Source organism: Lissotriton helveticus, chromosome 3_1 (genome assembly GCF_964261635.1).
Source record: "Lissotriton helveticus chromosome 3_1, aLisHel1.1, whole genome shotgun sequence".
In the NCBI taxonomy this organism is placed as follows: domain Eukaryota; kingdom Metazoa; phylum Chordata; class Amphibia; order Caudata; family Salamandridae; genus Lissotriton; species Lissotriton helveticus.
Window position 1 is genome coordinate 2,067,342,846 of NC_136061.1, and position 27,061 is coordinate 2,067,369,906.

The 27,061-nt window shown below is 45.7% G+C and overlaps 1 protein-coding gene across 2 annotated transcripts in view; it reads right to left on the bottom strand.

Annotated features, from left to right (window-relative positions):
• Positions 1-561: 561 nt before the first annotated feature.
• HAPLN3 (hyaluronan and proteoglycan link protein 3) overlaps positions 562-27,061 on the bottom strand; it is a 73,175-nt gene continuing 46,675 nt past the window's right edge. Inside the window, exons 4-5 of one of the 2 annotated variants that reach the window (XM_078683190.1) lie at positions 5,401-5,703; positions 562-4,069 (exon numbers count right to left, since the gene is read on the bottom strand). In XM_078683190.1, coding sequence (XP_078539316.1) covers positions 3,786-4,069; positions 5,401-5,703 — 587 coding nt within the window. In that variant the 3' untranslated portion in view covers positions 562-3,785. The remainder of the gene's footprint in view (positions 4,070-5,400; positions 5,704-27,061) is intronic. The other variant, XM_078683191.1, reaches the window with a different exon arrangement.

Here is a 27,061-nt window from a genome sequence, read left to right on the forward strand (position 1 = left end):
TTAGCATTGCGGCGGGCAGTGCTTTCACCACCGCCCACCGCAATATTAAAAATGCGGGATGTGCCCGCCAGTGTGGCGGGCGCATCCTAATGGCCCCCCATGGGACCACCGCCCTTTTGGCGGGCGGTCCTGTTTTACGTCGGGATGGCAGGCAGACAAAGTCTGCCCGCCATCCTAATGGGGCCCTAAATATTTTAAGAATCAATTTCTCTTCCAAATGAGATAAAAAGCTTATGTTTAATCTGGTTATAAATGTTTTGAAGAAAGCAAGAACGCAAATGGGGATGTCTGCACAATTTCCACACAAATTCACTTCATTAAAATATATGTGAACTTGTTCTTTGATGGGTATAGAAAGGGCAAGTGGGCGAATCATTTTGCAATTCTCTTTCTTTCTTACCCACTTCTATTCTTGTATATTTCATGACCTTCTTATTTATGCTTTGTGCATCATTCCAGTGACTCAGGAAATTGTGTTCTCATTGCTTTATCCAAGGCCAAACACAATGTTAGTATAACAATCGCTTAATTAAACCATGAAAGTGATTGCTAACAATAACGTAGCTAATAACTCTTTAATTGCATATACTCACAACTCAAACAACTTTTAAAATGCATGAGAAGAATATAGCAAAAGTCTAAGGGAGAGTGTTCTCGAGTGTTTTATTTGATAACTGCCCATAAAATAACTATTTCATAAAAAAGATTTTACAGAATTTGACATTAACATTGAAATGAGTAGAACAACACGCACAGAAGTTATAAAAGACAAGATAATATTTACATATAAAATATAATAGCACCCATTTTTCTTTATATTACAAATATATGCTCACATTGGAATCCGTAAAAACACTTGAAGGTCCTGCAAAAGGAGGAAAGAAAGGTGTGATGGGCATGTAAAAACAGGCATCTCCGGGATCTAGACCAGATATGAGATGTAACACCATTCAGAATATGTCTTTTGTTTTGGTGACAGAAATCAGCAAGACAATAATTCTCCTGCCCTCGACACATAAGGTGGCCATAGGCTTTATTTTTAAGGGACCTTACAAGGACAACAATTTTTAAAAATAAAGTTAAGATAAAGGAGACCATATTTCTGACTGTCAGAGTGCATATCAGGAAGTAGTATGTATCACCGTATTAGCTCATCGAGAATGCCAGCATCAATACCTCCAGCTGGTACTTGATCGAAGCATTAGCACAGACGTCTTCTTGCCGCATTCTGTCTGCCTGGTTGGAGGCACAGGGCGCATGTTGACACAGCGCCTTAGTAGTTGCACTGGCTTGCTTGCTCATCTTCCACTTGCTATCTTCTCCTTGGACCACACCATGGCTAGACCCATGTCCTAGATTTATAAGCCAGCTGTTCTGTCTCTGGAGCAAAAGCTAAAACTTCAGCTGAGCTTCACCACCTGATAAATAATCCCTGTCAGTGCTACTGCATTCCAAAGCTCGTCTAATCTGAGCCTCTTGTGTATACTTGTATACCAAAATTCACAGTAAATTACTCAAGTCTTACTGAAAATGTTCAAAACCTGCTGGTGTGGCTTCTGGGAGGCCCTGGGTTTCCTATTAGAAGTGGTTTATCTTTGGTAAAAGGCTATTGTCATATTGCGGATTGCCCTTTATTCTATTTGAACCTTCAAAGCTGGTGTTAGGACATGATGTCTTACCTTCGACTGCTCTGAGGCAGATCCCCCTCTTTAACAGTAAGTTATTTTTGTGAAGAACTATTTCTAAGGTGCTTTTCTGTCTGCTGAAGGTCTCCAGGCAAGGCCTTACACAAGAAGTGCCCTGAGTGCTGAAGCCCGACCACCACATTTCTCCAGGCTAAAACTGGAAATTACGAGTCAATTCTGATTCTGCAAACTTAGAGCTCTGAGTATTATATATCAGTTGCATCTTTATGCCAGGTAACGTGGGCCGATTTCCATGCCATGTTCCATATTATGCACAAGATTTTAAAACCTGCATTATGTTGGACTGGTGGCCAATGCAGGTCCTTAAGATTCGATGTGCTGTAACCATTGTTTATGAGGAATGACGTTTGACATGGTGCGTCTCGTAAACATGTGCAAGAGCAAAAGGAATGAGTGTGCTTTTGTTGAACTTGTAACTTGACTGTCATTACAGTTTGTTAAATTGGAGACAGCTTGTGTTAGCATTTGCAATCTGTGACTGTTGATTTCTCTCATGAAAACATAGGCATAAATAATATTTTTCAAATTTGATACTTCTGAGGCAGAACTTATCCTGACTTAAGCTAAATAACAGTATAGGGATGGATAAGGATGGAGCTTGAGTCCAAAAGCAGGGTCAGTGCCTTTCTTGAGTTGTTTCAGATATATAACATTTCGCTAATTCTATTTTCTACTTACATTCTTTATTTGGGTTCCCTTAGCTTCTCATTCCATGCACTATTGTGATATGGAAACCAATGTTAGTGACAGTGGGGAGTGGGAAATGCCTAGAAGTAGTCATTGTGAGCGGCTTAGCATCGGGAAGGCATGAAAACATAAAAGGTGTTTTCACTCCATATCACCATGATCTGACTGTGTCTTGTATTTGGGGTGAAACTTGACAGGCAACACGTAATGCTTTCTTGCGTTTGCTTTGAGTGGTGACTGGCTAATTTGAAATCTTCATGCCATTTTCACAGCTTTTTAAGGACAAATGTCCAAGTAATCCAGGCAGGTACAATTTTCTGACCCATTGCATATAGCGTGTTTGCATTTATTAGCCGCCTACTAAGCAGTGTTAATTATCACATCTGTGCGCCCTTTGTGCATTTGACTCTTCTCAACTCTGCCCACCTTTCTACCTGTGTCAGGGGTTAGGGCTTACTACCCGACAGAGAGTGTAGAGCAGGCTGTCCCAGTTCCATTGTACTCAGTGGCGCACAGACACAGAGCCTGAAAGTAAATGTTAGTAGTAACATGGGATCAGGTCTCTCCAATAGACCGCTGCACCGCAGGAGGGACTAAAGCTATTCAGTTATAATACGACACCTCCACACCAGTGACACGTGAGATTGCAACACTGCTGCCAAGAAATAGAGCAACCCGTCATACATTTCGGAGCCAGATGGGGATGGGAGAGTCCAAGCAATATTCCAGAATTCACGTCAATGGATCTCAACAGACCTCTACAGCAGTAGTGCGCAGTAGAGGGCGCGGTAATGACAAGAACTGTCAATGCCAACAAAGATGCAATAGGTCACGATGCGAAAGAGAAACAAGACTACAGCATATATGAAATATTTAGCCAGAAAGATGTGTGTTTGTGGAGTGCCCTGTTAGCTCCATATGTTCTGCAACCAGATAATGTATGAAGAAAACAGCTTTTGGACTCATTCTTTGGTGGGACGAACTTTTACAAACATATTACCAAAGTTAAATGGCTGACTTTCATCAGGCAACTTACAGAGCTCTCAGGTCAACGACGTCGCTGCACTTTCTCAGCACTCCCTCTTCTATGTTATTAAAAAAAACAAATGCAATCGCCCTTTGACACCAAGCCAAATTATATATATAGATAATTTTAAATTATTAAATATTAAATTGGGAGGTGGTGAGAAAATATTTAGATTGCCTGAAACCTTCAAATGTGCTCTATATGTATCTTTGCTCTTTGTGGTGTAGTGTGGTCTCGTCCGTTCTAAAAGCCCTCCAAATTGACACTGAATGCTTTCATTTAAAGTGACAAACTATTTGAATATCTTGTGACCATGCCTAATAAAGCGGCATTCATGAAGGAAAATGTTCGCATAGAGGAGGCATTTAGCTCCTCTTATAGCAAAATACCCCAAACTTGTGCTGTTTATTCAGGAAACCAAAGCTCCTAACCCCTGGCTCTGGGGGTCCGCAGTTTGGACGCGGAGTGGCGATTGGGTACCGCACGCTGGCGTCTGCCAGCCATGCTGCATCACAGCGATCCAGGTTGGCAAACTTCCAGGCAGCATAAAGTTGGCCAACCTTGGCGATTTCTGCTCCATCCTCTTGACACGCAGTCTTAGCCTCCTCAAAATTCAGTTTATCAGGGTGCTCCAAGTAGTACACCTTCCCTACAAATCCAAAAAGAAAGAAGATACCGTATGAACAAATCAAATACTATGAGGGGGCCAGAGGCACAACTAGAGTCAAATTTCGGGGGAGGCTCAGAAAAAATACAGGGGGGGGGGGCTGATTCTTCAAGCAAAAGGCAAGGTGGAGCTGCCGGGGCTCTAAGCAAGGGGGGGAGAAACATCAAAGCCTCATTAAAAAGCAAAAGTTCTTTAAAAGACCTGTGAAGTACTCAGGTGCGGTGGTGTGTGTGACCCGGAAGCCGTCTCATCCCGGGCTGCCCCACACGACAGGGGGTTGGGGGAGGCATGGGGGGAGGGTTGAAGCCCTTTGAGTGCAATGGTCTTTAAAAGACCATTTACTTGCTAACGAGGCTTTGTTGTGTTTTCACCCCTTCTTAGAGTCCCTGCATCTCCACTCTACATATTGCTGGAAGAAACAGCCCCTCCCTCCCCCCGAAATTTTTAGTAGCCCCCACCCCGAAATCTGGGCATACTTCAGTATTCATAAGCACATTTTCAAGTAAATACACTCTCTGAGGAACCTAAAAATTGACTTCGATATGTGGAAATCAGGTCCTGGTGTGAACACGCAGATTGGGGTATGAGGCTCAAGGCAAAGTTTAAAGGGTTGTTGACCTTTGATCCTAGGCCATGAGCAGATGGTTTTCCATCAGCTGGAAGCATGGGTCATGACCTCGCCTGTTTTCCGCCCAGCCTCTCTTACTGCAAGCCCAGGAGCACAGACACATCACGCAAGAATGGGGGATGTATGATGTTACAACGCAGGCTATTACAACGCCTGCCTTTACAACGCGGTTTTTACATCGCAATCCATTACAACGCATAGCGCTTTGGGGTGCTGGATAGTGAATAGTTTAATTTACTATTCCAACTCCAGTCCCCGTGGACACTAGGGAAGGTGTTGGATAGTAAATTAAACGTATTCCCTATCCTAGAGCGCCCCCCCAGCGCAATGCGTTGTAATGGTTTGCGTTGTAATGACAGCGTTGTAATGGTAGTGCTTTGTAAAAGTTTCGTTGTAAAGGTTGTTCACCAAGAATGGGCTGTGTTCAGTCTGGTCTGGGTGACGTCATACTCAGCAGTGCTGCCTCCAGAGCTGTTCCATGCTCATCATCTCACAATAGATATCCAAAGCTGACCTGCCCAGTAAACTGAGATGTGAACTGCTGATGCAGGGCTGAGGCTGCACTGAGCTCAGACTGCATAACTGTAATTGGCTGCAGCGGTTAACCCAGAGGAAGAAGTAACAGCTTGAGATTGCTAAACCTAAGGTTACAATGGACACGTGACCGGAAGTCAACCTGCCTTACCTTTCAGCGAGGAGGAGAAGCAGAAAACATCAAATTGGTGGAGTTGCTTGTGGCGCTCTCCGTAGCTGCGGACCCCAGGAGCCATGGCCTTTCCGCCACAGGGCTCACGGGACACGGTGATTGGATATTGTACAGTGCCGTCCAACACCCAGCCAGCGTTGCACCAGTCCAGGCCGTCCTCCCAGGCCTGGAAGAGCTGATCAAACGACGCCATCATGGCGTCCTGACCCTCACAGGCTTTTTTGGCTTCGTGGTAGTTCAGTTTGTAGCGTCCGTGGTGCGGCTGGTATGGGAATACAACACCTGAAAAGAAAGAACACACACTTATTTCCCCAAAGTTCGTGATGCAAGAGATTTGAGACAAGGGAAAGATACCCAAAATGTCCTACTTGGTGTGATGGAACTCAGTGCCTCATACTCAGTTCCATCGAATCCCTTGCTAGCGAGTTACCACTGAGGTGTGGTACGTGTATCAGGTGGACGGCCCCCACCGGTAATCTCAACAATCAATACCTATGCGGATGATGTGCTAACAGTAATTGACATATTACTGCCTGCTGAAACAAGTGAACACTACAAAACCATACGGGGGAAAGCTGCAGGTAACTATGGCATACATTGTGTAGCTCAGACTCCAGGGCGGTAGAGTGGAGTAAAGCACGACAGCTTTTCCATCTGGATATTCCCCAAAATCCGCCATAAATCAATCAATGGAGATTTTAAAACTTGAATGTCCATACTGGGCACTTAAAACATGAATTCAACATCTTTCTGTTGATACCATGGGGCAAGTACTGCCTTTCCCATTGGGCAACTTACAGAGCTCTTAGGTCAACGACGTTTGCTGTTCACCCTATGTGGGAAGGGTATGCCCAGACGTGTGTCCCGTGCTCACTTTGCCACTGGAGTCAAGCTATCCTGGCTGAAGACGGCTGATAGCCAGAAACCGGTCCTAGGATGCTTGATTCCGGCCCAGGGAAGACATGGCTTGGCAGTTCGGTCTGGACTGTTCCCATGAGGCACAGGGTCAAGACTGATTTGCATATGGCCATGTCTGGACTAGGGTGGCTTGGTGAGCAAAATAACGATGGATTAAACCCAGATCTGTGACTGGGGGTGAATGTTTTGCCATTGTGCAACATTCCGTCCATCATATTGTGTGTTTTGCTTTCCCATTGGTTGCCAGGATCAGGTAGTCAATGTATGCAGCAGGGGCAATGTTAATAAGAACTATATGGACCACTTTGTTGTAAAATCATCTCCTGTAAAATGTTGTTTGTGTAGTATAACACTGTCACTCAGATTCATGTGCCTGTGCCAAACAAAATGCTGCATTGTGACTGTCTGCTTGGAGTGCTCCCCAGATTTCTGCCACTGTAGCCCCCTCCTTCCTCTATTCCTTGTGCTGCTCAACCTCGATCCTCACCTCCCCACCATGTTATCAACCCAACACTGCTTCCCTTCGGCCCCCTCCCCTTGTCGTGCCCCAATTGTATATTCTAAATCCCTCCTCTTTTAAATAGCTGCACGCTAGTCATATACATACAAGTCTCAACTGCATCAAAGGGGGTGTATTTACGCCATGTTTACTCGGGATACAATCGCAGTTTAGGGATGGAACATGAACACGTGCAGGGTGTGCAAATGTATGAATCCAACGAGTGCAGGTCGTGCTACACACTCTTTAATGGCTATCATCGGACGCTCCGGATTGTCACAAGGCGTCAGCGTCACGCATCCCCCTCAAGGTTCGACATGCTGCCAGCGACCCTTACCTCGCCCCAAAACGGGAAAGGCCGGGGGAGGGGGTGGGGGAGGCATCTCGGAAACAAAACTTTTAGAAACTCAAAATTTCAAAATGGAAGGCACCATGGCACAATCCTTCAATGGGACTGTGACTAGAATTTGGAGCTCTCGGCTTTAAATCTTACCTTTCTGGTCACCTTCAAAGACAACCCTCCTCGTTGCAACCTTTATTTTAGGTTTCACTCACAACTTTAGACTGTTCTCTTTACCCTGCCTCCCTATCTTCTCAATTGTCTTCTCTTACCAATTGGATTTTTTTCTTCCGTTTTTGACTACCCTGCTCCTTAGCGGTTTGTCTAGCGACTTCTCTTTTTGTTTGCATCTCACCTTTTCTCTGTTGCTTTATACTTCCAAATCCCGAGTTTGAGTTGAAGTCTTGATTTCAGCTCCCAGCCTTATAACACACACCCTCTTGCTTTCCCTGTCCTGTCATTTCTTGCTACTTGTACAAGTCTCCTTTTTTGAGGATTCTGACATTTTCTAGTTGTATTATGACATCTTCTTCTGTGAAACACCCTAATATCTTTCGAGCATATTTGCGCTCTGCAAAACTGCTGCAGCCCTGGGCAGGCTTTGGGACCAGCTATTTCAAATGTATTAGGGTGCAGCTGGAGCAGTGTGCAATGAAACATGATGGGGGCTCTCTCTGCAGTATGTGAAGTGGGACCCAGAGGCGCACATCTCTCAGAGGCACATTTTCCTTGGACTGAATCCCCCATGCCTTGAAGAAGAAAGGACCCCTGAACAGTTGTGGACCGCCTGGCGCCGCATGGACTACAGGAACTTACGTTACGCTACTCTGCAGGAGCACCCAAGCAGAGTTCAGGCAGGCATTGAACGCCATGTGGTGTCCGGTGGAGAAGGAAATCTATGTTCTCACGAGCTTTTATGAAGTACTTAAAGTTCCTGCCATATTAAGAGTTCTCTCTGCCATTTTGTTCGTCCTCAGTGCTATAAAAGGCTCATGACTGACCGATTAGCACCATAACCAGACTCCATATCAAAGAAACCATAACCACATATTTTTGGGTCGAGCCTGGGCAGCGCATGCGCTGTTCTGCGGGGCATGCTGTATTGGAGCATGGAATTAAAGCCCTGCCCACTCTCTGCCTATATCTCTCACTGGCTTGTGTCATTGCCCTTTGTAAATGCTGGCTTCTGATTCATTACTAGGCTTGTAAGTTCCTCCTGAATACCGGCCTGTCTTCATTTGTAACTTCCTATGAGGACTGGCCCTTTTACTTCGGTTGTTACACAGTACGTCTTTTTTAATCTGTAAGCACTATTCTCTTTAATGAGTTTCTCCCACTGCATGCTTTCCTGCGCCATGTGTGCTTTCACTTTCCAAGCAACCCTGGACAAGCGGCCGCTTCTTTGAATAGGCCTCCCATTTACAATAGTTTTAGCTATTGGCATTGTAAATGACAGTGCCTTTTATTTGTGTGTTAATTACCAAAACAGATAAATAAAAGGCATTGTCATTTACAATGGCAAATAGCTTAAACTATCGTAATTGCGAGACCTGTTGCATTGCAAATGCTTGTTCATTTTGGCTTCGGTTAGGCATAAAGAGGAATCCATCATGAAGAGAATGGCAGATGGTTGGAAACATAGGACCAAGCATATCCTCTGCTCTAACCTTTGCCATTTGGCTAGAATTAAATCTAAATCTCTCCCTGACCGAACCCTCCTTTTGTCAGCTGTCGTTTACCATATTCCTAATTCTTATTACGTATCATTAACCATCCTGTGAGTGTAAATTACCCTCACCCCGCCAGTAATCCTTTTTTTTTTATTTCAAACGATTTTATTAGGAAAAGTTTTTTAGCATCGTAAGTACAGAAAGGAAGAAGGCAATACTGGTCATGTTATAACACCGTTGGGGTTACAATTGGCGTACACTATATATGGTTAGGCGTTTACACGTTGGGTAGGCAAGACTGGTCAGGTTATAACGCCGTTGGGGATTCAATTGCGTACATTATATATGGTTTGGGATTTACACGTTGGGTAGGCGTTTACGATCATATACTGGCTCCTCCACAGATCCTACTGGACGCCAGACCGCCTGGCGACCGTCGGGATCCGGAATAGCGATCTATGTTGGAACTGCCATAAGGAAAAGGGAGACTTAGCGCACCTCATCCTGTATTGCCCTGCCAGTAATCATTCCTTACAGTAACCCTGACACTGTCCTGGATTCCTTCCTTTACTCTAACCGCTACTCTAATCCTTATATCGACCCTGCTTTTTTATCCATACCCTATCTCTAATTGCAACCATAACCGCTTTGCATTTAATGATTCATTTTTGTTTTTGTATTATCTCTTATATTACATGCATAATTACTTTTCTTCATTATGGACTTTATTGATTTTTGTTACTGTAATGTTTATTATGGCGTCTTCATTTTCACACAATGCAGATTTATGAGCATTCTGAAGATATATCGTATGTCCCGATCTTAGTAAAATAACGCCTCAGTATGTATTCTTTGTATTTTTGGTAGTTTGAATAAAGGACTTCGGGGCATATTACCAACGTTAAGCGATATTTATCGCTAACAATGCTTAGCAACGAATTTTTTAACGCTAAGCATCGTCAGAAATTATCGCAGATAAACCTTGCTATTATCAAGGTTTATCGCAAATGCGATAAAAAACGGCCGCAATGCATGAATATCGCTGAAAAGTCAGCGATATTCATGCATTACCGAGCTAATGCTCTTAGCCATGTTATCCACCTCCCATTGGATAACATGGCTAAGAACTGCTCAGGGCAGGTGTTAGTTTTTGGAGATATTCGCGCTTAGAGCGAATATCTCCAAAAGTTGGTAATAGGAGATAGCGATGTTAGCGACTGTTTCCAGTCGCTAACATCTTGGCACGCCCACTTTGCATGTCATTAGTGATAAATAGCACTGACATGCAAAGTGGGGCCCAAGATGGTCGCTATCTCCTACTAGCTGTCGCTAACTGGTGTTAGCGACAGCTAGGTAATAGGGAGATAATTTTATCTCCGCTTTCTTGGCTTTTAAAGCCAAAAAAGCGGAGATAAACCCCCTTGATAATATGCCCCTTCGTTTTTTGCTTTAAACGCAGATATGCTTGTTCCAGATTACTAGCCCCCAATAGGCTTTCAAATGTTGGCAAACAGTGACATCCAGTGGTCAAATAAATCCCTCAAAAATATTGAAGGGTTTTTTTGCTCGTTCTACAACCGTATAGTTTACATTCTCCGTTTATAGAACAGTATAAGTATATACATTAGTTGGCTAACGCTAACAAAGACAGACTCGTTGACAAGTGAAAAATGGCATGATGCTGCGATTATGGTTCCTGTTTCTTGCATCAAGTTGTACATATACAAAATTGGGAATTTTGATATGAATATCCCTTGCCATGCTTCGAGATCATGGATGAAAAATTGGAGATCTGTAAGGGCTATGCTGGTTTTCATGCTAGGGAATCCAGTTGCAAAATAATTTTAGAGCTCTCTTTTTTAACACAACCTTTGTAAATTATCTCTTTACATTCGTGGATGCTGTGAATCTAGATTGGGAGATTTTTAAACAAGTTTTCCGGGCCAGCTATGAAGAGATATGTTTCCAATCACAGAATTTGACAGACCATAGCCCTTCTGGTGTGAATGAGGTTGGCTAATGGTTTTAGCTTCTTCCTCGTGACCTGACTTGGCGGTTTTTGTTGCTGTGTGTAGGGTCGTGACACTGAAAATCTGGCAGTAGGATTAGCTAAGAGTTTTGTCCAAAGCTTAATTTCTAAAATATGTAGGAGCAGACTTACTACTTCTGGCGCATCTCTGCTAATCAACAGGGATGCGCCAGAAGAGTTGCGATGCATCTGCCCACCCGTGCGCCAGCACTGATGCGCCGCATTTACAATGCGCCGCACGGATGGGCAGATGCGTGACGCATCCCCCAGCGGAAAGGCGGCAAATTGCTGGAGTCACATCGCAAGCGCAACACGGCTCCAGCAAGGCTTGGGGTTCCCCCATTCCTAACATGCTGCGTCAATCCTTACACCTGCTTCAAGCAGGTGCAGGGTTTTGACGCAGCATGGCCTGAAAAGTGACTGAGTGAAATCTTGTCGATTTCACTGCGTCACTTTTACGAGGCGTTCCTGCGCTGGAACACGCACATGAAACTTGGCGCAGTTTTCATGTGGAGCAGGGGTTTACAACGTGACGCCTCTCACTAGATGCTTCACGTTGTAAATATGGTGCAACATGGCACATGATTTACACCACCGCTGCGTCACATGAGTGACACAATGGGGCGTAAATGTGTCGCAAGGGGCATGTAAATCTGCCCCTAAGTGCTTGGGCTCTGACCAGGAGGCCACTGCAGCTTGCACCATCCATCGCCCCTGTCTTCATTGCCAAAACAACTACTAACCATCTCTCTCCCCTGCAAGTGCAGCGGGTCAGACTATTCCAGGTCCCCACAGCTATAGGAATGCCTGGGGAGGCAGGATTTAGTCATTTTTACTGTGCATTATATTCATTAACACCTGTTGTTATGCTCATCTCTAAATTAGATGATCAGCACCGCCATGTGGCAGACTGTCATAAGTGCAGTGTTGACAAAAAAGTGAAGGTGCTGAGCACCAGAAACCAATTAAGTGGCAGTGGGGAGCACCGGAAATCACTGGCTTAAATTAAGCAATGGCTTGGTCAGCTGATAGGCATGATAAGAGGACACCGTGTATATGATCAAAGACAGCGATGAGCTCAATTACCAGAAGAGAGAGAGAAATAGCGAGAGTCAGAGAGAGTATATGTGTTCAGTGTGCATGTATGTGTGTGTGCGCGCGTGTGTGTGTGCGCGCACATACATGGCTCAACTTTTTCTTACAACAGGAGCGAGCCTGATTCAGAGATGCAGCATTCAAAGGCAATGCTTCTGACTATAGGCAACATATCACTCCTTTTTCAAAGATCCGAAGCAAGTCATATCTTCTGTTCACTGATCTTAGATCAACGTTCAACAAACTTCCCCACCAGAAGCTCTGAAACATGGACATTGTAATATTTTGTCACCGAGAACACAACTTTGCTTATCCCAAATGTGGCCTTGGTGGAGAGATTACACAGGGTTTCGCTGTTCCTTTGCGCCACGCACGACGGGTGCCTTCTGTCTCTGCTGTATGTACCAGGTATGTTAATGGAATTTTAGAATTCAGGTTACCTCTGTTGCAAAACAATCCCCACTCTTATTTGCCACTGACACCTTTCTAGTTTTACTTTATGCGCATGAATTTCAATATGTTTTTAACAAGCTCTCCGCTGTAAGATCTGTAAGGGGCGAGGCTTGGCAATATTCATCTTACTGGTTACATTTATGGTATTAAAACCCACTTAAATCTTTTGAAGTTATATTTATCAAAATCAAACCTCTCTAACAAAGTTGTCAGATATTGACAACCTGGGCTTTAGCGTGCAAGTTTTTTTGAAGCTGCTTAGAAAGTGTTTAAAAGTTACAGTCTCATGATACTTTCAGCTGGTGGCATGGTTTGCCTATAGGCTCAGTGATTCTGTAGTCTTATCTGCCCTAGATGTACTTAAGGGGCAAACAGAATCTGCAGCCACCTATGGGTCAGAGATAGCAATGCACATTATAGTAGGTAAGCTGCCTTAGAAAATAACTTTTGAAAGATATATTTAGGTTATATCCACTTGCAGCTTGAGCTTAGCTTTAGTAGCATGCTGTTTATAAAGCTATCGAGCCTGCTTATGTATTGGGCCAAAATGTGGTGTGTGCATGGATTTAAACTAAACAAAGATGGCAGGCATGGCAATTTGAGCCAAAGTGTGGTCACTAGTCTCCCGTAAATCAAGTAGACACTACTACACTGGCTTCAACCAAACCACTTTGTCACCCTCCACTTGGCCAAATAATTCAATCCTTGCTATCAACTGCAGTGTATAATATGAACATGATCTTAATTGGGCCAAGACACGGTTAACTAAGTCACCGTGCATGCTTTGCCTGTGGTAGCTACCAGTGGCATATTTTCAAAAATAGAAAGAAACAGAAGCACACCTTTTGTTTTCAACACTGCAAATATTATGCAGCATATATTTTTGTCTCTCATCATTTAATTTCTGCCTAGGGAAGTGGTCTTCATACTTTTAAATGCTGCGCCCCGACCGTGAAAAAATCTATATCATCGGGCCCCTCAGAATTATTCAGAATTAATATATTAAATTGGCACTGTTTAAGCATGTCTACACGTATTTAAACATGGTACTTAAGTTCTGTTACCCCTTACAAAAATGCAATGAAATACATGATTGCCAAACATGCTGTTCAGGTCAGGCAGGCCTTACTAATTGTGATTATTAGAATGAGGTGGGGGTTTGGAAGAATATTTGGAGTCCCTTTTCTTTTGACACATCCTCTCAGCTAGGATATACATGACAAAAGATGGTAGTGGTGGCCCATTACAGAGAGGCTTACTGCTGATCATTTTTTTTCAAAGCACTGCAATCTGCATAACGCTTCTTTTGGCCACAGCCTGGCGCACCCCCTGGGAACACTTGAGGCCCTCCCTGGTGTGGCCTGCCTCCCAGTTTGAAGATTCCTGGCCCAGACTGTAGACTCATTTAATATCTTAATGTGCAATGAAGGAAGAATCTGAATGAGATTATGTGGTTTGGTTTGCTTCTCTTTCAAGTGTCCTCCTCAGGTTACTCTCCGGACTCCCCTTTGTGCAAAGTGATGCTTTTGACAGCTGGGAATACCAGGGGCGTAACACAGGCCCCTGCAGCCCACGCGGTGCGGGGGTGCCCGTAGCTCTAAGGGGCCCCCTCGGCACTGAACTCTGGCTGGGAGAGCTCCTGATTGAGCCCAGAGGCCCCCCCCCTAAGTACCGTGCAGGGAGGCCCCCTCACTTTTCGTTACACCAGTGGGGAATACTGGGGCAGATATGCAATCTCTGCACCTGGCTGTCATCAACCTTCCTGAAGCAGCAACTAGGGAAAGAGAAAAGGCAGGCCTGGCCTAGAAACATCCCCATCTTCAACAACAGAAACTGCAGTCCCTTCCTTCACTATCATCATCTACCAAATAAATAACAGTGCTCAAAAAGAACAAGTCATCCGTCCCTTGATAGCAAAGTCTTCAAGGAATTCCTAAAGTAAAGCCTTTCTTCCCAGCTCATCACTTAAGTGCCTGTGTCTCCACACTCCAGCCACAGGAAATTTGGCAATATACTTCACTGGCCATGGAAGTTGTCCTCACCCCCATTTTCTTCCATGCCAAACAAGGGACAGTCAAAGGAATGCCAATTTTCTCTTCCAATGAATACTATGAGACAAGCTTTAAGGGTGAACATCAGAAGACATTCACTCTTGCCTTTGCTGAAATTCCTTTACAATGTTTGCAGTATTCACTCTGTATCTTTTATCACGTTGCTGTGGTTATGAGGTTGCAGCATCTTTTAATTGCACCCCGAAGCTCTTGATATCTCCCATATATATGCGTTTCGCCATTACTTTATGCTACCAACCCCTTTACACTTCCAACTCTCTCCTTACATTCCTTCCTCTTTATGCCTCCTGCCTCTGAGCCACAATCTATTGTAAACAACATATATGTTTGCCTTTATCTTTGTTATTATATTTCTGCGAATTGCCTCTCCTTCTTTGAAAGTTACATCTACAACCTAACAAGACCTAATCACCTCTAGCTCATCTATCAATCCCACCAACCATCTGTATGAACGCACACACCCTCTGCCCTCACTAATAATCACACCTCACCCAAGTTAATCTGCTACAAAGAAGCTGGGGTAAATGCACTGATTGTTTTTTCTTAAAACCACAAGACTTATCCCAATAACCAATAACCACGGGATTAACCACTAACTGTGGGTTCTGGAGCAAGGTGTTACCCAGCGTAAAGCACTTCAGCGTCTCATCAAGGGTATTAAGCACTATATAACTGCTATTACAATAAAATACAATTACAATTACTTCTAGTTAAAGACCTTTGAACAATTCCAGCTGTTCAAAGAGGAAGGCTTTCATTGATAGTAGGCCGTATATCGGATGTGTACATGAACTAGTATATACACTCTGGGCCATGTTTATGACCAAGTCGTGCTGTGCTGCGCATCAAGTCACCTAGCTGTGCTGCACTGCCTGACAGGAGGGAAAGGGCAGGAGTGTGCCGTATTTAAGTCAATAGGTGCATTTCTGCTTTTTCCCCTGCACTGCCGTCCTTTTGGCTGGCTACCGCTAATGCAGGCAGCCTTGCACCCTGACCAAGTCATGCTGTGCTGCGCATCAAGTCACCTAGCTGTGCTGCATTGCCTGACAGGAGGGAAAGGGCAGGAGTGTGCCGTATTTAAGTCAATAGGTGCATTTCTGCTTTTTCCCCTGCACTGCCGGCTTTTGGCTGGCTACCGCCAATGCAGGCAGCCTTGCACCCTGACCAAGTCATGCTGTGCTGCACATCAAGTCACCTAGCTGTGCTGCATTGCCTGACACGAGGGAAAGGGCAGGAGTGTGCCGTATTTAAGTCAATAGGTGCATTTCTGCTTTTTCCCCTGCACTGCCGTCCTTTTGGCTGGCTACCGCCAATGCAGGCAGCCTTGCACCCTGACCAAGTCATGCTGTGCTGCGCATCAAGTCACCTAGCTGTGCTGCATTGCCTGACACGAGGGAAAGGGCAGGAGTGTGCCGTATTTAAGTCAATAGGTGCATTTCTGCTTTTTCCCCTGCACTGCCGGCTTTTGGCTGGCTACCGCTAATGCAGGCACCCTTGCACCCTGACCAAGTCATGCTGTGCTGTGCATCAAGTCGCCTAGCTGTGCTGCACTGCCTGACAGGAGGGAAAGGGCAGGAGTGTGCCGTATTTAAGTCAATAGGTGCATTTCTGCTTTTTCCCCTGCACTGCCGTCCTTTTGGCTGGCTACCGCCAATGCAGGCAGCCTTGCACCCTGACCAAGTCATGCTGTGCTGCGCATCAAGTCGCCTAGCTGTGCTGCATTGCCTGACAGGAGGGAAAGGGCAGGAGTGTGCCGTATTTAAGTCAATAGGTGCATTTCTGCTTTTTCCCCTGCACTGCCGGCTTTTGGCTGGCTACCGCCAATGCAGGCAGCCTTGCACCCTGACCAAGTCATGCTGTGCTGCGCATCAAGTCACGTAGCTGTGCTGCACTGCCTGACAGGAGGGAAAGGGCAGGAGTGTGCCGTATTTAAGTTAATAGGTGCATTTCTGCTTCTTCCCCTGCACTGCCGGCTTTTGGCTGGCTACCGCCAATGCAGGCACCCTTGCACCCTGACCAAGTCATGCTGTGCTGCGCATCAAGTCGCCTAGCTGTGCTGCACTGCCTGACAGGAGGGAAAGGGCAGGAGTGTGCCGTATTTAAGTCAATAGGTGCATTTCTGCTTTTTCCCCTGCACCGCCGGCTTTTGGCCGGCTACCGCCAATGCAGGCACCCTTGCACCCTGACCAAGTCATGCTGTGCTGCGCATCAAGTCGCCTAGCTGTGCTGCACTGCCTGACAGGAGGGAAAGGGCAGGAGTGTGCCGTATTTAAGTCAATAGGTGCATTTCTGCTTTTTCCCCTGCACTGCCGTCCTTTTGGCTGGCTACCGCCAATGCAGGCAGCCTTGCACCCTGACCAAGTCATGCTGTGCTGCGCATCAAGTCGCCTAGCTGTGCTGCATTGCCTGACAGGAGGGAAAGGGCAGGAGTGTGCCGTATTTAAGTCAATAGGTGCATTTCTGCTTTTTCCCCTGCACTGCCGGCTTTTGGCTGGCTACCGCCAATGCAGGCAGCCTTGCACCCTGACCAAGTCATGCTGTGCTGCGCATCAAGTCACGTAGCTGTGCTGCACTGCCTGACAGGAGGGAAAGGGCAGGAGTGTGCCGTATTTAAGTTAATAGGTGCATTTCTGCTTCTTCCCCTGCACTGCCGGCTTTTGGCTGGCTACCGCCAATGCAGGCACCCTTGCACCCTGACCAAGTCATGCTGTGCTGCGCATCAAGTCGCCTAGCTGTGCTGCACTGCCTGACAGGAGGGAAAGGGCAGGAGTGTGCCGTATTTAAGTCAATAGGTGCATTTCTGCTTTTTCCCCTGCACCGCCGGCTTTTGGCCGGCTACCGCCAATGCAGGCACCCTTGCACCCTGACCAAGTCATGCTGTGCTGCGCATCAAGTCGCCTAGCTGTGCTGCACTGCCTGACAGGAGGGAAAGGGCAGGAGTGTGCCGTATTTAAGTCAATAGGTGCATTTCTGCTTTTTCCCCTGCACTACCGTCCTTTTGGCTGGCTACCGCCAATGCAGGCACCCTTGCACCAGGGTGCAAGGGTACCTAGTTTGTAAGGAGGATTGTTTTGGTGCAGGAAAGGGCACCTTCCTGCACCAAAACAATCCCCTGAAGCTTTTCCTCTTTCTATGTGCGCTGCAGAATACACCATACATAGAAAAATAAAAAACGAGGAGAAATAAAGATATTTCTCTTTGTTACGCCTCACTTCAGGTAAATCTGGGCATGTGTCAAAGTCCATGGATGTTGCGCAACACCCATGGAAATGCCTTCCTGGTGTAAAATAACACAACACAGGGATTTGCGGTGCTTTGCATTACTTGAGATTAATGAAGCCACACAGGGTCACGTGTGGCTTCATTTAATTGTGTCGCTCCTGCACCACAGTGCAGAGGGGCTCATAAATATGTTTCTCTATTCTTTTGAAATAATATTAAACAATTCCAATTTTTATCTCCTTTTGCTATGCAATTAAGTAAAAAACAACCTTATGTGTATTTTTGTGGACGTGTAATTCTGAAATAAATACATATCAGTTAGCTATTGCCACTTTGATAACATAAAAAATGGAGTTCTTTGTTGTATCATAGCTTTCAAAATTGAGTGCTTTAGACTGGGATTCGAAATATTGGCTTAAAGCCTTCCATTTTTGCACAGGACTCCACGGTTTTTAAAGCTTGTCATATTAACATGGAAAACAAAGAAAAAAGGATTCGAACGGACAACTCCAGTGTGCATGTGACCTGACCTTTCCTTCCCTGTCTAAAGATCTCCTCTGGTTTCTTGGAGTGAGCTGTTCACGAAGACCAGAACTGACAGGATAAACCCCTCCATGGTGTTAACGGGATCTGGGCTCAGTGCCCTGGATTCTCCGGCTGGGTCTTACCGTGGCCCAGGCAATCCCTGGAAACATACAGGATGCTGGAGAGAACAGAGCCGAAGCTGTTAATTGACCAGTGGGGGAGATGCTAGCAGTGAAACTGATCTAATTCTTTGTTACATTGAGCTCGTGGTCGCGACCTCTTGTAAGCTCTGTGAGCACTCTGTGAGTGAAACGCCTTTGCAATTTTTCTGAGTTTCCTTCCAGGCAAGAGATATTTAGCAAACTTTGAAAATCTAACTATGCCTCTTTGGAGCTGCATACATGAGGGGCAATATTCTCGCCTACAGTTGCAATACATTCCAGCCATATTTCTTTGGGCCTATAAGCAATTTAGTTGTGCAGTGTGTGCTTTATGCACCGAATTAATATAAACATAGCAATAATTTCTCCCTTTCATTGTGTTTGCCATTGAGTAAAATGATGGGGGCCTACAGTTCACCATCCACACCTCCAAACTGTTTTCTTTTTTTGACTTTCCCAGCATGCGCCTATGTCTCACCTTTCACTCCAAAGCACACAGCATTCATCAAATCACTAATCTTTTCCAGGCGTGTCTGTTTGGGCTCCTTCCTAGCCCTGAAGCAGAGCTATCATTCTGCCATCCAGATCCAGATTCACTTCATGCTTCCTTGGTGGGCCCTTAAAATATGTTTCCACCTCTCTCAATGTTGGCTCTTTATTCACCACTGCGAAGCATTAACATTCCTGCAGGTGGGAGGCTAAGGCTAGTCCTGACCGCCAGAGTGCTTGCCATTAATCATCTGGCCACATCTGGACACCGGTGCAACACTGTGGTCAAGCGAGGTGGGAGCCGAGCTTAGAAAGTGGGTCAGGAATCACTAGCACAAGGGGGGACACTGTTTAATACCGCAGCGAGAGCTCCTATCAAGACAAATAACACTTTATCTGAGCACTGATTGGGGAAGGTCTGTGCCGGGACAGGCATTACATATTGTGCCAATTTGAGAGAAACTTTTTTTAACCTCGTGTTCCAAGAATACATAGATGTTTCCACGTGTAAGCTTCCCTTAGGTTTATCTGCATCAAGGACCCTGTTCCGAGGCAGCCTCTCGGGTGTACTGAAGAGTAGTGGCACTTCTAGGCTTCATCACATGCCCTTGGCTGGTGGGCATCTCTAAACTCCACTCTGCCCCCACTCAGGAAGGAGCAGGACTTACTAGCATTGACTGGCACTGCCAATCCCACAACTCATTCTCAGCTAGTGTCTCTTGCCACCCTGTCCTAGCTCCACAGAGGCTCCTCGAAGCGCTGTGGACAAGATGGAGATGTGGTCAGGTGGTTGCCTACATCTGTCAAACTTTCCAGAAGGAGGTGGGACTTAAAAGACAACTAATTAGGAAGGGTCCTTGGCCCCAACAAAGGTAGTGCAGGAGAGGGGGCAAGGAATAGGCTTCTACTTGCCCAGGAATCTTTACCGTGGGACTAGTGAGGTGATGCTCAGGAAGAAAGGCGGTGTTTAAGAATAGTTTGAACGTTTCCAGAAGTGTTTAGCCGCTAAAGGCACATGTTTCAGAACTCAGTATGAGATCCTGTACCAAAGCTTTATTAGGGTAGTCTAGACGGCTCTCTGGCCTTTTCAAGGAAGCTGGCTATTTTACAGTAACCACAGAAACATATACCTCACTTGGGGGTCAATAAGAGACACACTTGCTCCCTTGTAGTTTCCGTAGAGACACTGATTCAGCAGGAATTCCAGTAGATGAGAGAAGCCATGTGGTTGGCTCTTAATAAGCATCCGAGCTAAGCGTCGCAGTGCATAGGCACCGCCCTCTACTGTAGCAACAAGTATGAAATATATGGAACATATGGGCAAGTATTATGTGAAACAATAACCGAATAACCGAGGGTAACAGGTATGTGCCCATGGCTCCTGAGGTATATCTCACGCTTTCCTTTTATCTGTGTGTGTATGATTTTCTTCTGTTTACTCTTATTGGTGGGATTTTTGTCCACTTTCGAAAAATCACCGAGGACAAAAGCTTTGTATTGTCACTTCTGGTGAGGTCATATCGGTCAAATGGTATTCAAATATAATTTCAGCAGTGTGTTAAAGATTGTGGGATGTGACATCCTCTACTGTCATGATTGTAATCCAGTCCAGTGCCCCCAATTCCACAGAGGATCGAGTCTTCCTGGAGTGCTCAGTGGTAGGATGGATTGGGAAAGGATGGGCATTCCCAAAAGGTAGGCCCTGTCGAGATGCTAGGTAAAAGACAATCTGCTGCCATGAATGCAGCAAAAGGCATGAAGTGAGGAGCCCCCCAGTAAACTACGGGCCTCATCCAGCCATTTAGCTGCGCTGCGCAGTGTCATTTTCATTCAACTCGTTGCGCCATTCCTGCACCTCCCCTGGGGAGGCAGAGGACTCTGGCGCATTCCCAGTTTTACTAAATGTTGTCAATCTAGACATGCGTCAAGGTCCATGGATGTTGGTTGGGAACAGTCACAGTAATACCAATGGAACTTCCCTTTCACACAGAGTAATGCGTGAAACGGGTCCATATTTACAAGGCCATAAAAAGTCTCTCAGGGTGACTTTATGTTGCCTTGTAAATGCGGGCAAGCCCATTGCGCACCGGTGCGTTAAAAAAAGTGCCGAAACAGTGGCACAATGGGCTTGTAAATAAGCTGCTAGGTTCTAGCTGATTGGTTGGATGAAAATACCTCAGTTGCTAAATACCTGTAAATGTTTCCTCTCAATTACACTCACCCGGCAGTTTTTCAGCTACCTCAGAGGCACAGGGCATACACTAGCCACCATGTGCCTTTTATCCTGTTCTCGTGTGAATGCTACGGTGACCAAGGCAGCCGGGCAACTCTGACACACAACTCCAGATACAAGGGCCTAATAATGATCCTGTCAGAGCGGGATACAACTACAAATAAAAAATAAAAAGAGGTTCATTGTTAACTGCTTTTGAATGCAAATGTGTAGGTAGGAAAGAAATCTACCTGATGGTACTAGGTCATTCTTTTGTTATCCACCAGGGGGCACTGGCACACGTTAACCAACATAGAGGATGGAAACCAGCTACGACTCGGGGGGCACGGTGGCCTTCTGAAACCTAAGACTTTCCAGGGGTGGCTTTGAGAGCGAGAACACCTTCCACCAAAGAACTTGAGAACAAACACGGGTAAGCAAATCATTCTATGATTTTAAAGTTAGCACATTTTCCACATACATAGACTGTAAGGGGACAGATTTTAAGAGATGCATGTAAAATAAGCCAATACATGAAGTTTGTACAGAGTCCCCAAGGGCCACAAACTACCTCTTAGGCAGCATGCATACATGCCTGCACTGCACAGGCAGTCCACGCATGTCCTGTAGCCTAAGTGTGCATGGATGTGTTGCTTGAATGTATGTTTACTGCGTACGCTCCTCTATATGCTAATCTGCCTGTAGGGTTCAGAAAATATATTCATGTTCAATAAAAAAAACTGGACACTGCAGAAACAATGTGTTATGTGGTTTCATCAGGGGGAACTGGTGGGCAGCAGAACATGCTTCTATAGTCTCTCATAATCTCTCTCTGGGTCCCCACTCATTTGCAGGCGCGGCCAGTGCAGGTAAGAGCAGTGGGCGGAGTAATGCCCGCGCCTACTCATTTGAAATCTCAGAGGACTGCAAAGGCATGGCTATTTTACAGCAATGAATGGATAGGGGGTAAAGTCATGCTCGTGTTTATGATGTCCCAGCTTAGCCACTTTACCAAATTGTGTGTTCCTAGCCAATAGTGTTATTTCGATTTCCCTCCTTTTTTTCTTCATTATGGTACAACCTCCACATGCATGACTTAAGGTTGTGCGCTGTGCAAATCCTTCTTCTGTGCTTGATTTAATAAACTATGATGTTGTTCGTTCATGTATAATAGGAAAGCAGGCCAGCCTCTTAGTTCACTATTGGCATTGTTGTCACGGTGGGGGAAAGAATGAAGGTTCTGAATTTCTGTTTGAAATCTATCACTTTTCAACAAATACTTCTTAATGCACTGATATAATCTGATGTAATAAGGTGAAATGGTTCTGTATGTTAATTTAATATACTTATTTTTAATTTTTAAGAGCCCTTTTCGTATTTTTACACTTTTCCTGAAAGATGTCTATAAAAATGAAGGTGTTCCTAAAGTTAAGCAGTGCAGGACAACCGAGTTACTTCTTTTCTCTAACTTCAATTAACATTTAAATAAAGAATTGCCTTATTTATCATCTTTTTAATGTTAGAGCTGAGTCGAGTAAACAGCGGCCCAGTGCTGCTGTTCACCAGGGATAGGCAGGTGATAGTCATGAGGGCCGCATGCGGTCCCCGGGCTGTAGTTTGAGCATCACTGATTTAGGTATATGTCCATTCCACTAGATTTTGGCATTACTCAAGGCTTTTCCTTGTCACACTTTTTTTATCAAAATCTGTATGATTAAATTGGCTTGTAGGCTCTTTTGTATCAAATCTATGTAGATGATACTAAGATTATGTTGGGTTTGAACAAACAGTTACACTCAGCTCAGAGCATTGGGACTGAATATCAACTTTCATACCTAGCCACACTGGAGGTGATCCTCTATGGCAACTCGCACTTCTTTGAGACACCAGAATCCGTGTGGGATTGGGCAGAGGAGCTATTTGGTAGGAGGAGGAGGATGGTATTATGATGGAGTCAGGGAGCCTCAAATACAGGTGGCACCCACCCCTCTCTATGGCTGAGAGGGAGAAGAAACAGGGAGCACTAGAGACACCAAGCAATAAGAGATGTGGACAGAAACCTGAGCACAAGCAATCTGGCCTGTCCGACCAGGGCCGTTTCTAGGTGTTTTGCCACCCTAGGCGAAAAATGAAAATTGCCGCCCCCCTCCCTTTTACTATCACTCTCACCCCCTGTCATCCAGGCTAGACGAATTAATGCTAGATATAAAACAACTTGTAAGATGGTTGACCCATCAAAGCCAGAAGTGTCCTTTTTCCAATGACAATCTTTGGGTATGCCTGTGATGCCCGTTTATGCAATGGGCAGGACAGCGTTGTGCTAATTGTTTCTTGGGCAGACAATGTGTGGCAGAATGCAGGCTTGTGGGTGGTGGTATAACGCTCTCCTTGCAGTATTGTGGTTTGTGGGCAGCAATGTAAGCAGGGCCAGCATACAGCCGGGACGCCCCTTTGCTGGGGCAGCTGAGCGCTATATAAACTTTTGTAACATAACATAACATACATGGTGAGTGGATTTGTAAGGCAAAGCTCTTATAAGTGGCCCCACACGCAATGCCGCTCAGGGATGGGACACAATGCAAAGCAGCACAGCACAGCTGGTGGAAGACAGTGGAGAGCAAAGATGGTTTATGTGCCAGTGCAAGGCAAAGTAACTTGATGAAGGCAGTGCTGAGTTGATTTATGAGCCCATTGCCTTGCAGATGGAAGCGGTAAGAAGCCCTGTGCGTCTAAACAGGCCACGCTGCCTTGTGGATTGAAGAGCTCCCTACCACAGAGCTGTGGATGTAGTCAGAGCAGTTAAAATAAGTTCCTGTTAAACACAATTTAAAGGAGTTCCTGGCATGTCATGAAAGTAATTTCACAAATTGCGCAAACGTTCACTTGTTCACCATTGCCTATTACCACGGCAATGAAAATGTGCGTGTTTGTCTATCTTCGAATCTAGGTCATTTGGTGTAACGCCGCATGAAGTGACGTAAAACTAAAGAGTTCTTTGAACATAACTAAGTGAACTAAGTGACTTAATAGATGATTTCGAACATGTCTGTCCTCCGAGTAGCAGCCACTGTAGAACCAAACATTGCGTTTGATGGCACAATCAAACATTACCCACTCTGGCACAGAAGGTAGCACATTTCAAGTCACCCTGATCATACTCTGATACTTGGAGTACAGAGTAAAGGGCGCTTTGTGCAGCATGACATGTATCGTGAGTCAGCGTAGGCCATTGTGACTAGTCGCAGACGGCTGTGTCTGAGAGTGTTACTAGACTCAGTGTATAATATGCACTGCATGGTGCAGTGTGGTAAGTGAATACAGTGCGGCACCTGATTTGGACAAAAGGACATGGCTGCACCAAATCGTGTTGATGACCTGCACGAATGATCATGATGCTACTAAATGGAACACAGAAACTGGGTTCCGAGGTTCTCTGTTCTCGATAGATTACTCCAAACGACAAGTGGTCAGTCTGTGCCAAATGTCAATCAACGTGACATGGTATGGTAGAGCAAGTTGTGGTAAATATCGCACACAATGCCTGGCCCATTTTAGGGTGGGCGCAGACTGCCATGTAACAAGCTCTCCTGCTTCCGGTGTGATTTCGTGCAGGTTGTGTGCCAGTGCAAGGTAAAGAGCCCGTTCAGTGAAGGGAACCCTTGGGGTGTTAAGAGACCTGTGGATTTTAGAGCTTTGGGCAACTAGCAAGCACTTTCTGCACCATGCACCAGCATTGTGCAATGCAGCATGCAGTTTATTGTTGCAGGCCAGTGTTCTCTCAGTACAGAGTGCGACAGGCCTGGCAGCGCTGCAGTGTGGCATGACGGCATCGGTGCCTTTGTGTGGTCTGTTATAATCACGATTTTGTTGCGCTTTGCAATGCTCAAGTAAGTGACTGCAAGAGTGTCGTTTAGGAGCAGAGTTTCCAGCTGTTGCAGTTACTTGTGTGACCTGTGCCAGATGCTGTGGTTTCTGGTAGGCAGTACGACAGCCCATTGAGAAGTGCCTTGTGCACCTGCTATATCTGGGGAAAATGAAATGAATACCTAAGCATAGCAGTCAGTATTGCTGTAGCAGGCAGTGTGTTAGTGTGCGGGAACAATGTTGTGTGAGTGAAGTTTGGCCTGTGCGTGTCAATATGCCACATGGCAATATGTGTGTTTTGTGACATTGTCGGAATGTGCAAGGCAGAACATCTCATTTAGTGCGAAGCATCCGGTGTGCAAAGAGGTATGGTTTGTACATGCATTATTTTAGGGGGGTGCCGTCTGATAGGACTGAAAAAATTACTCATGCTCCCTGTGGCAGGCGGTGTGTCCTGCAGCACACTTTGTCAGTGCATGGTGGAGAGTGTCTTAGGCACAGAGTCCCAAGCGGATCTCAGGGTTACTTTTGCCAGGTCGCTCGTGACACTTGCTCTATGCCAGTGCATGGCAGTGTGCTGTGGGGCAGAATCCAATATGGCTGGCAGTTACAAGTGTGCCCTTTTGCAAGGTGTGGTTTGTGGAATACACAGCGTCGCTGGCCTGGATGTCCCGGTACACAGCCCGCACAAGCTCGGCCGTCTCCTTGTTACTCTCTTTGGCTGTTGATGTCCCACAGCACCAGCACAGCCAGGCGCCGATCCAGATCCAGGTCGAAAATCCGGCCCAGGCTGCCGTCGGCACCCGTCACCAGGCACAACTTGCTCGCCACGCTCTTCTCCCGGGGCCGCACCAGCCTGCAACCTACCGCCTGAGTGAAGGCCCAGAGCACCTTCAGCAGCTTCAGCATAGGGTGACCAGGCATCCCCGTTTTGCCAGGACGGTCCCTGTTTTTAACCCAGGCGTCCCTGTTTTGCCAGGACGGTCCCTGTTTTTAACCAGCTGTTCCAGCAAATTTCAAGAAATTGAGCTCATGTCCCTGTTTTTAGAGAGGGTCGACTGAAAACGGTGGGAGGTGTTTTTTATGTTTTACAAAGCAGGGATAGTTAGCAGTTGTTTCAAGAAAGCAATTTAATTAACAGGCAAGCTACTGGGCTTGAAAATTGGATTTTATGTTTGTTCTTACTGCCTGTTCTGTAATTCTCTGCGGAGGAGCGCTCTCAACGCTTGAAGTACAATTGTAGTCCTTCTTCTATTTTTGTGAAAAGTCCCCGTTTTTGGCTTTAAAATTCTGGTCACCCTACTACAGTAGGATGTTCATTCCGACAGGCGTAGAGGGCAGAACACCTGAAGTACAGCAAACAGTGTACTGTTGGGGTGTGGAGAGAGATAGTGTGGCGCCCAGTTCAAGGGGATTCCCACACTCATGTTTTTGACGCCCTCCCCCTTTTGCCGCCCTAGGCGGCCGCCTAGTCTTGCCTAATGTTAGAAACGGCCCTGTGTCCGACACAGATGGAGGTCACTGACAGGGATCGAGGACAAACGTTTCTGGCTGACCTGGTTGAGGATAGACAGTCTGGAGACACGGGTCATAGTCATTATTAAAAATTCTTATCATGGGCTTTTCTCTCTCTCCTATCCTAATGCTCACCTGCATGCAATGATCTCCTAGTACTCCTTGGTCCTTTTCGGGGTATTACTAGCTGTCCCAGGCATCCACTCACACTCGCCTTTCATGGCCATCATCTCTGGAGGGGGGAGTGTTGTTGGCCAATTATCGATCGAAGTCCCTGCAGCCGGCACAGTGCCCATTGTGTTATTCTGTGTTATTCTGTGTCAGCTAAATGTACTGAGGTAGTGACTGCTGCTGGAGTCAACTACAGTGGCGCATTTCCATGTTTATAGGTTGGGGGGCCCGATGGCAGATGGGGAGGCATCTATCTTGTTTGCCAGGAGCAGAATCATGTCCACGGGCAGGTTTAGGTCTTGATATGATGAACCAGAAACAAAGGCACCTCACTTCACCAGGTAAATTATTCCTCAGCGGCACACTATGCTGGGAAGGAACTGCTCACTCCACCTGTAGCGACAC